Raw genomic sequence first — 10,157 nt, 5'->3', positions numbered from 1 at the left:
CCATTTTATCAATTTGAACATCATCAAATCAACTCTGTAAAGAAAAAAGCTATTCTTTCAACATTCATGCTTGATTCTAAACGCATTGTGAAATTTTCCTCCATATTTGGCAGAATTGTCAGTATATGTACAATAGTTTCTCATAGTATAAGTACTCCTCGAGTAGTTTTCGAGCCGATGCATTTGATTAGTTGAGGCATAGTGATTCAGCTGTGAATGATATGCATAAAGAGAGTACTTGCAATAAGTAAGAATAGTAGGTATCAGATTTTAGGAGTTAAGAGTGGTAGATTAGGCTTAGGCCTACAAAATGTTTTTTTAATTACCCTAAGACACTTATGTATTCGCCTCATCTAACTTCGTGTTTTCGCGGAGTCATCCTCTCGCGAAAATTTCATGTGCGAAACTAAACTACCATAATGAACGAGCGAAAACGCGAAATTAAGTAGCTTTGTTCATTGATAGTCCAAGAAACACATGGCAGCAAGCGATCAAATTGCATTATCGATCTCGCCCACACCATTCTACCTGCGGTTCACAATTACAAACTAGTCCAAAATTGAAATTTTTTTTATTGGTGAACCAGGCCCGTATTCCCTGGGGCGGCTGAGCCGTCCAAACTTTTTAGGAACTTTCCGTGGCTAAGTACAGTCAAACTCGGATAACTCGCCCTCGGATAAAATGTAACATTTCATCTCAAACACAAGGTTAACTCGAACGGATTTGTTTGGTCTATTCCCACCCAATGATAAATTGCTTCAGATAACTCGACCTCAACATCATTTATTCGAAAAGTTATTTGCCCAACGGCTATGGAGACAGTTTTTATCACTGTAGAATATCACTTTACTCGAAGCCATAGAGACAAACATCAACTTTTAGTAGTTCTTAGGCGTCATTATTATCATCAGTGGCAAAATATTCTTGTTAATGACCTTTATAAAGGTTTGCAAAATATCAAGTTTTCCAAACATCCGCTTGGCCATGTCCCATCGAAAGCGTGGAAACCTCCGTATGAACTTAAAATAAAATCGGCAAAATTGATCTTTGTTAAAACGCTCAAAAGAAAAAGATGTCTTTTTTCTGAGCGTTTTAACTGCGGTCAAGTTTTGCCTATTTTAATTTAAAAATGTCTCGTCAGTCACATCACCTAAAACAAAACAAATCTCAAAAAATAGAAAAATGTTAATACTTTCCGATAAAATTTTTTAAACCACACGAGAGGCTCGGCTGAGACCCTACATAAGAAAAACCTGTTGGGGGCTTACACCACCCCCCTCAACACCCTCAGGTATTCATAACTAGTCGCCTAACATTAGCCGCCCCAACTTACAACCAGTGAATACAGGCCTGCGGTGAACTGAACCTGAGGAATCTAATTATGTTTGTTCCACTGCATCTATTTTCACATCACTATATTTTCGCACTCATCAGAGCTGCGAAATTAAGTTGCAGTAAAATTTTACTCTGTATGCTACTCACGAAACTAAATACTAGCGAAATATAAGTGTCCTAGGGTAAATTTGAAAATCAATGATTGGCTCTTAAATTCTTTACTTTTTCTATAATAATCTTAAAAGTTCAACTAACAAGCCAAGTTGACTTACAAAAGAGTCTTATCGTTAAAATATAAGACTCAAACATTAAACGAGCAATGTTTCAGCAATTTGCATCAGTCAATAGTCATTAAGATTTTAGATAAAACATGCAAATGTAGCAAAGGTTAATCAATATGCTCAGATGTGACATATGAATTTCTACAACGCAGGTAAACCCCATTTGCTGCAAAAAAACTGCAGTTATTCTTTTAGGTTTACACACTTGTACAGGTTACTATTATCGCTACAGCATTATAATTATGCTAAAGGGCATACATAATGGGTCATCAAATTAATTAAAAACCTAAAAGGTTTTGTAACTGAGAAAGTGAATGAACGTGCAGCTACTGGAACAGAAAAAAGCACAGCAAAAACCTGAACAAAACAAAAAAACCTTGACTGCGTTCACTACAATTACCTATAAACTCTGTTTATATGTAGTTTTACAACATATATCAACGGGTACTACACGCGTAGTTCCGTTCATATGTTTTAATCTTATAGCCATCAGACAACAGATGAATCTAAGACGATTCCTGATTCATACAATAACATATGTTACTTGCTGAATTAACTAAACTCTACTGAAGCTCTATAAAAATGAAAAAAAATTAAAAGATTCAACACTAGACTACATACACCGTCTGTAAGTGCATAGAGCTAGGAGGTATCTTGCTCCAGCAAAAAATGCAAAGCAAAGTATCAGCCTATAGATAATCGAAAATTCGTTCAAAACTGGTAAAACAGTAAAGTAAATAACGCATGCTATAAACTGCACGAAATTCTAACTAGCTTGCACGCTAAATAAACTGTCAAATTCCCAACTATTCTAACGTTCACAAACGAACATAGAAAAGTCGCTACAAATGATCGCACACCCTAGTCATAGGATTGCGTAGATCTCCGGCAGGTCGCCATTTTCAAAATGGGTAGCAACAACGATTTACCTAAGCAACTATTTTATATCAGGTTTATCTACATAAATTCACAAATGAATTGTGACAGTATTGGAAATAATGACTAGTAGAAAACATTGCATCAATGTTTGATTTTAATTAATGACTAGTTGTTCATTTCTACTGATCATGATTTTGTATCAAAACCAAAATATTGGAGCTTAAATAAATCATGTTAACAAAATACAGTACTTGCTAAATATATGATATGAAAAATCCTAGCATACTTTGTTTAAAATGTCTAAAAACCAACTTTTAATGACTTAACAAAAATATTAAATGGTTGACTAAAATACAAATTTGCTTCATCATTTCCTTACATCAAGCTACCTATAGATCAAAAACTGGCTTCATCTACCAGAATATTTGCCATGGACCACCTAATAACAAAAAGCTTATTTCAACGTTAAAGCTTAGCTTGAGAAAACTTTAAATTTATGCAGCATCAAAGATGGGCAAGGACAACCATCGGGTAATACAATACCAGTTTTCTTGATGATTTAAACTGTGGATTACTAAATATTATCACTTTTAAAATCTCCAACAAATAAAAAGTTTTTGATAGTACACAAAGTACGCACAAACACATAAACTTGAGAGCTTGTTAAATAAATTTCAGAGCATGAACCAGCAACTACAGAGGAGCCTAATGGCTGATTTGACAAATATAAAATATAACAACAATGGTCCAACATTAATACAACCATAGTAAAAAATTTATAAATATTAGTCTTTGATATGGCCAATTCGTTTACAAAACTATCATTGTGACAAACTGCAAAAAATATCATCTGTTTTTTCTAGAAAGGGTTATTCTTTAAGTAACCCATTGTGTAAAAGACTTTGCCAAACTCTAGTTAGATAGCACTTTAACAAAAACTTGTAAAACCTGCCCAATACTATTAATTTCAGCCATCATTGCCATGTTGTTGTCATTGAGCTGATTGTCCGCCACAAATCTTGGAAAAAAATTGTGCTTTTATAGTGTAACTATCCACATGGAGATACAGTCGTAAGCAAGTGAACAATCTCTCACACAAAATAAAACTTGTTTTTAGCTAGCTTTATGGCTGTATGAGATTTTGAAAGCATGCGTTACAAGATTTATGGAAAAAAAAGTAATTTGATGTAAAAAATAAAAGACAAGATGGATGTGTAACTTGCAGTTTACTTTATAATTAGTAACCTTTTGCTGACATACCTTCAATTTTCAGCACCTTTTGCTGAAATATATAAAGGCAGAGCATATTACACTCTGTAGTTTTGTGGACCCATCAAACATTGTTTAATTAGCTAACTTAAGTGAGTTCAAATGTAGCCTGTCTTGACAAGCTGTTGTTTTTGCGTAGTTGTCCCCCCGTCGAGCGGCGAGCAACAACAGTTGTTGCTCGCCGCTCGACGGGGGGACAACTATGCAAAAACAACAGCTTGTCAAGACAGGCTAGTTCAAATGTGACTAACAGCAAACTGTCTTTGAAGCTTATCATTGGCTAGTCTGTCACCTTAAAACAAACAGAACATCACTTTTGCATATGCAATGCATGTACTTGCAGGCTTGTATATTCTGTGTTTAGAGACCCCTGCTTTCAGGTTATCTAGGATAGAAGTGAAAGGAGATAATGAGCAATGGACTTTCCTGAGCACCATCCTACTTCTACCGGAGAATTTATTGTAACAGAGGATGTAATAAATGACTATAACGAATGGGGATTCATATTGGTGATGTATGAAGTACCAACTTCTAGTGTCTTAGCTTTTAGTGTGATTAGCTCCTTAGTAAAATTGCTCTGATGTGACAAGCCATTTGTAGAAACCTGCTCGACAAGCAAGAAATTGAACTGCTCAGAGAAACTATAGAAACTGATGACGGAATCCAAGGAGCTTGTGATGGCAGAGCCGATGGTATCGATTTGTTAACTTCTCCTTATCTACATGTGCTTTCCACCCTTTTTACTGTTTTAATGCGTTTTTAGTTAATTTTTAGAGTGCTTTGGTGTATATGGTAAAGGATTGTAGGTGAACAACGGAAAATAAGGGTCACTGTCTGGAAAAATGCTATTGATGATGTAACAGGGATGATTGCAAGATCAGAAAAGATTGCTGGAACATTCCAGAAGGTAAACCCATCTTCATTTATTACTACAAAGAGTTAATGACTGGCTAAGCTGAACAGGAGTCTTTGCAGATTATTTAGTTGGCCTTAAAGTTTTATAGCTTTAGATAATAAAATTAATTTGATTATCTAGAGAGATAACCTATATGATGTCCATGGCTTCTCATGCATTCACCTGACCAAGTTTTAGCTCTGTGTAGCAGCGAAGATGGAAAATCAAATAAATTTTCTAGTTGCTGAATGATGAAGTCTATCACTATCATGGCAAACTCATCATGAAGGATGCAAAGACAGGTGGAGCTCACATCTGGCATCAGGATTATGGGTAATAGTTAATTGCAAAGTTACAAAGTGGCAATATTAAGCAGGTGTTGTAACACTTGTTTATTAAAACATTGGTGTGTAAATGTAGTAGATACACTTGTAAAAAAAATAGTCAATTTAAATGTAGCAATAGCAAACAGGTGCTTGTCACAGTATGCTCACATGTTAGTAGAAAGATGTGGTGGATACACTTGTAAGAGAATAGTTAATTGCAAAGTAACAATAGCAAGCAGGTGCTTGTAACAGTATACTGACATGTTGGCGGATATATGTAGTCATTACACTAGTAGGAGAATAGGTAATTTTAAAGTAGCAATAGCAAGCAGGTGCTTGTAACAGTATACCGACATGCTGGTGGATAGATGTCGTCAATACATTAGTAGGAGTAGCTGATGATGATTCATATTGATAAGAATGGAGGTTCAGAACAGTGAAAGCAACTAGTGAGCAAAACATCTGTTGAAATAAGCAACAAAGCAGTATTAACATTTAAAAAAAAAATTTATGGTTCACATGCAAGCAATACTGATGATTTGTTTTATTTTAACTCGGCACAGCATTTTAGGTTTTTGTTCAAACATTTCGTTGAGTTTGAAATCATCATATTTCAACCTTTATGTTATTTTCAGTTATTGGTACAACAATGGTTTTCTTTTTCCTGACCTCGGTACAGTCTTTATACCGATTGATGATGCTGACAGAGAAAATGGCTGCCTCAAGGTATGCAAGATAAACTAAATATTTATGGCCTCAGCTCCTAGGACTTGAGCATAAACAAGCCTCTCTGTTTACATCTTCACTCAATAGGCAATGAGACTAGCTCAATGAAATGTTGGTCACTGAGCTATATTTATTTTTGTTGGGTCATGAGGTCAGTTTGACCTTGTACTCGCAGGCATACTGCAGCTGCTCTGCCTACGAACCTAGCAACTAGATAAGTGTAGATGTGGCTGAGATGTAGCAAATACAAACGTAAAAAAGAAGATCAAAGTAAAAAGTCTTCGATGGATAGCATTGTCAGATTTTTTAATAGCTTCTGACAAAAATTGGTACATTTATTTTACTAGTACTAATTATCATGGGCACTATCTAAGCTTGATTAAAAAATTACTATTTACCTCTGCTTAAAACAGCAAATGAGTCAAATACAAATTATCATAGTAGGAACTGGAATTGTTTGAGAGTTGTCTCTCTAATGCTACACTTGCAAAACATTTGTGTTGCGCAGAATTCTTTTACTGCTTTCACTAAAAATGTAAATTCATCAGTAAACAGTAAGTAGATTATATTTAGTTAACATACCAAATAATAGAGAACGCAACTTCCCTATTAACTAGCCAGTAATAATTGATGTCAATTTACTAAGACAGTAATTCCGCATGTCTCTGGAAGGTGAACTCGCTAATTATCCTCAGTACTGCCAGCCATAGACAGCAGCCAAAAGTTTTAAAAAGATCATTTCCTGCCAAAACAAAAGTTGATACAAGAATTTCAAGTTTGCAAAGCAGTTCTATAAGCTGTCGGTTTTAGTGATAAGTTTGTGTACCAGCAATAGTAAAACAGAAAACTACCAAAACCATGCAAGAATAAATCAATATAGCAAGATGGGCTGGAAAGATCTAGATTCTAAAGGCTTATGTAAGAGTTCACTAGAATAATTCCTTTGCTCGAAAAATGTGGAAGTTTATTCTGGTCAATCATGTATGATTGATGTAAAGCTTTCTGCTGAATAGTGTTAATGTTCTTTTTAACATCAATGCTTTCTCTTTTTTATTGATTTGAAAGTCATAAATGTGTGTTCTAAACACGATATATCCTTTAGCTTTTTTTATTGCTTCTTTCTTCTGTTGCTTTTCTATCTACTCACCAAACTGTTGTACATAACAAACTGTTGTACATAACAAACTGTTGTACATAACAAACTGTTGTACATAACAAACTGTTATACATAACAAACTGTTGTACATTACAAACTGTTGTACATAACAAACTGTTTTACATAATAAACTGTTGTACATAACAACTGTTGTACATAACAAACTGTTGTACATAACAAACTGTTGTACATTACAAACTGTTGTACATAACAAACTGTTGTACATAACAAACTGTTGTACATTACAAACTGTTGTACATAACAAACTGTTGTACATTACAAACTGTTGTACATTACAAACTGTTGTACATTACAAACTGTTGTACATAGCAAACTGTTGTACATTACAAACTGTTGTACATTACAAACTGTTGTACAATAAAATCAAAGGTTAGCATAACCCACGAACAAAAAGAAAATACACCGAAAATCTTTTTGAAGATGACAGGATATCATAGAATAACAGAAAAGTAAATCTGAGAGAGCGCTTAACATTGCTAAGAATGATTCAACACAAAAAGGTCTTAATAAAATTAAGTTGTCTCCTTAGAAATTGTTATTTATTTAGAAATATTTTTATGAGCAAGTCAATATTTCTGCAGTTCATCCCAAAGTCACACAAGGCAGGTAGAATAGAGCATTTGATAGTGGGAGGACAGGCTGGAGCTGACACAGAGAGAGTTGCCTATCTCCAAGATGCACTCGGTCTCTGCCACGTAGAAATGAAGGCTGGTGACGTGCTATTCTTCCACAGTAATCTTCTTCACAGGTTAGTTCTTAGTTTAAAATATGTTTTGACTAAACACATCTCTGTTCAGGTGGATATATCACAAAGGACAAGTAAGCAGAAGTCTGCTTCACCTACTGCCCAATGGTCCTTCTTTTCCATGTTGAAGTGTGCATGGGTGGTGGCAAGGAAACCCTTCCTTTTAGTCAATTACAAATTTGCTACACCTGCTACATAAGTATACAAATACAAGTAATTTCACTTAATCAAATGGCTCTTTAAATCAAAATTTTGCATTTTCTGTTATCCAAATACTTGCTATTAAAAAATATTATGAATAAAAAAGTTCATTTTTCATCATATGCCATTTGTGACAGAAATAAAAAAGGTGTTTCCAAATAACTTGAGCTATGAGACTCGTCCAACGTTGGTTTTGTTGTTGTTACAGTGAAAGGAACTTGAAAGATTTTTATTTTGACACGGACAAGAGAAACAATTACTCTATTTGTGTTTCCTGTATGTGTTCAAGTGCAAATTTATAACTCTACTAAGTGATATTATTACAATCCTTGAGTAAAATATTTGTAGAAGTGAGCAGAACCATAGCGAGAGGAGACGTTGGGCCTACCTAATCGCTTACTGTGCCAAAAGCAACACGCCTCCTGAAGTTGACTTCCGCACCAGATATTCTCATCTAGACCTGGTAAAATTGCACAGATTTGGTTAATTTATTTCCTACTCGCAAAATTATCTGATTTTTATTAAATAAAAAATTTAAAAACTCTCTCTACGCTCTGGTCAATGCTTATTCAAAGAAAAACAGATATCTCAGCTCAACTAGGAGCTAAAAGTAAAAAACATGAAAACTATACGCGACTATATGACAACAGCATGGTAGGAAGTTCGGTTATTGGTCTTTCATATGAAACTGATGCAAAAACTGCGCATGCGGGCCTCAGCATACCTTAATATGTAAGAATTAAGCTTTCATTTATTTTGTTTAACTTCATCAATATTATAACTATATCTTTATTTTGCTTAATGCTATATTTCAATTAATTGATGAAATAAAATACACACACGCACGCACGCACCACACACCACACATTTAGTTTACTGTGTTAAAACCGTTCCTTTAGTCATTTGAAGCTCTAAAACTTAGAATTATTCTCACAACACAATAAAATTATATCGCTAGAGTCATTGACCTGTGTTGAAAACTTCCACTTTTACAATAAATATTTAATGATATGATTTCTGTTTAATTGCATAAATATTTTCCTATGTTGTTAGGTACCAAACTCTGCTATTAAGGAGTGCCAGCCTGCAGTGCCAACACGTGAGAGTAGAGGATTTTTTAGCCAGGCAGATATTTCAGCCAGTTTAAAGGGTCTGCGAGCAATTCACTAGTTGATTGGATACACATGGACCACATGACCAAAGTACAGCAAAAAACACTTTAGTAACACTTCATAGGTTTACTACGTTTTTATTGCAGAATTATATTTTATATGCGCTAAATTGATAATATTTTTAGATAACGCTGACTTCCTCCACAAAATGACTTATAAACCATACAAGAGTTGCACCTATGGTTGACTTGCGATTCATTAAGTACCTGAAACATGAAGTGGTGTACAAATATACATTTTGAGGAATATAGCTAATTAATAGCAAGATGTACTTGTTTATGGATTAAGTTATAACTAAGCATAACTTTCGAGTAGCTTGGCAGGTTTGAAACAAGCTCAAAGATTTGTGGCAGGTGCTCACTCAGCAGTTTTTGGTTTCCAGTTTTTATTTGATGTTAGAGAAAATGAAGAGATCCTGTGGCGCTGATGGAGGAGTAATGGATAGTATAGTCTGTTTAGATGTGATGGATAAACCAAATTAAAAATTTTTTAAACAAAACTAATATAATTACTTTTAAATTTATCTTTCAAACATTAGCAAAACCTAGATATAATGAAGATAGAAAGGAAAACAATAGAATCTAGTTGCAATATTTCTGTGGTATGATCATATATGGAAATGGTAATTGCTGGTAGTAGTAAAACGGAGTAGAAGTAGGCACTAGAGTTTGTAGGCATATTTGTGAAATACTACAAAAATGAAGCTGAGTTTGGTTTGTATAAGTATCATGTTTTGCCATAAAGGCCTTGTAACTAATATAAACTTCTATGAATAATTACAAAAACATATGTTATATTGTAAATGTAAAAACTATAAAATGAGTAGGGTATCATGAATGCTTCTATGAAGCTGTAAAGCCGCAGTGGGTGTCTTCCTTTGTAAGTAATGCAGCATTTTATCTGGCAGTTGTCAATTACATTTTATTAGCCTACATAAACATTTTGCCAGTATCTGGTAGAACACAAAATATATTTTATTGGTTATACGTGTAGTAGTAAATTCACAGTAGTTCTGAACTCTTATGCGATTACTTTTAAAAGTTTCTTTAACAAAACTAAAAATCATGCAGTACTACATGTATAGATCACAAAAAGTTAGACAAAACTTTTCTGATTCACGAAAGAATATGTTTTTAACTAAAGAGTAATTC

The 10,157-nt window shown here is 34.2% G+C and overlaps 1 protein-coding gene across 1 annotated transcript; it reads left to right on the top strand.

Annotated features, from left to right (window-relative positions):
* Window positions 1–4,137: 4,137 nt before the first annotated feature.
* On the top strand, window positions 4,138–9,210 carry LOC137393644 (L-proline trans-4-hydroxylase-like). Its single transcript, XM_068080283.1, has 8 exons — window positions 4,138–4,278; window positions 4,365–4,456; window positions 4,571–4,671; window positions 4,901–4,992; window positions 5,621–5,711; window positions 7,470–7,636; window positions 8,183–8,297; window positions 8,888–9,210. The coding sequence occupies exons 1-8, from the start codon at window positions 4,181–4,183 to the stop codon at window positions 9,002–9,004; spliced, it is 873 nt and encodes a 290-aa protein (XP_067936384.1). The 5' UTR covers window positions 4,138–4,180; the 3' UTR covers window positions 9,005–9,210.
* Window positions 9,211–10,157: the final 947 nt, after the last annotated feature.

This window comes from Watersipora subatra, chromosome 4, assembly GCF_963576615.1.
Source record: "Watersipora subatra chromosome 4, tzWatSuba1.1, whole genome shotgun sequence".
NCBI lineage: Eukaryota > Metazoa > Bryozoa > Gymnolaemata > Cheilostomatida > Watersiporidae > Watersipora > Watersipora subatra.
The sequence above is the reverse complement of the archived record's forward strand: the minus strand, read 5'-3'. Positions and strand labels throughout refer to the sequence as shown.

Bases quoted from the DNA above. Each gene is read 5' to 3' on its own strand.
- LOC137393644 (XM_068080283.1), top strand. From the start codon at position 4,181: ATGGACTTTCCTGAGCACCATCCTACTTCTACCGGAGAATTTATTGTA. The intron at 4,672-4,900 runs GTAAACCCATCT...TAAATTTTCTAG, and splicing joins TTGCTGGAACATTCCAGAAG to TTGCTGAATGATGAAGTCTA. The intron at 4,993-5,620 runs GTAATAGTTAAT...TGTTATTTTCAG, and splicing joins ATCTGGCATCAGGATTATGG to TTATTGGTACAACAATGGTT.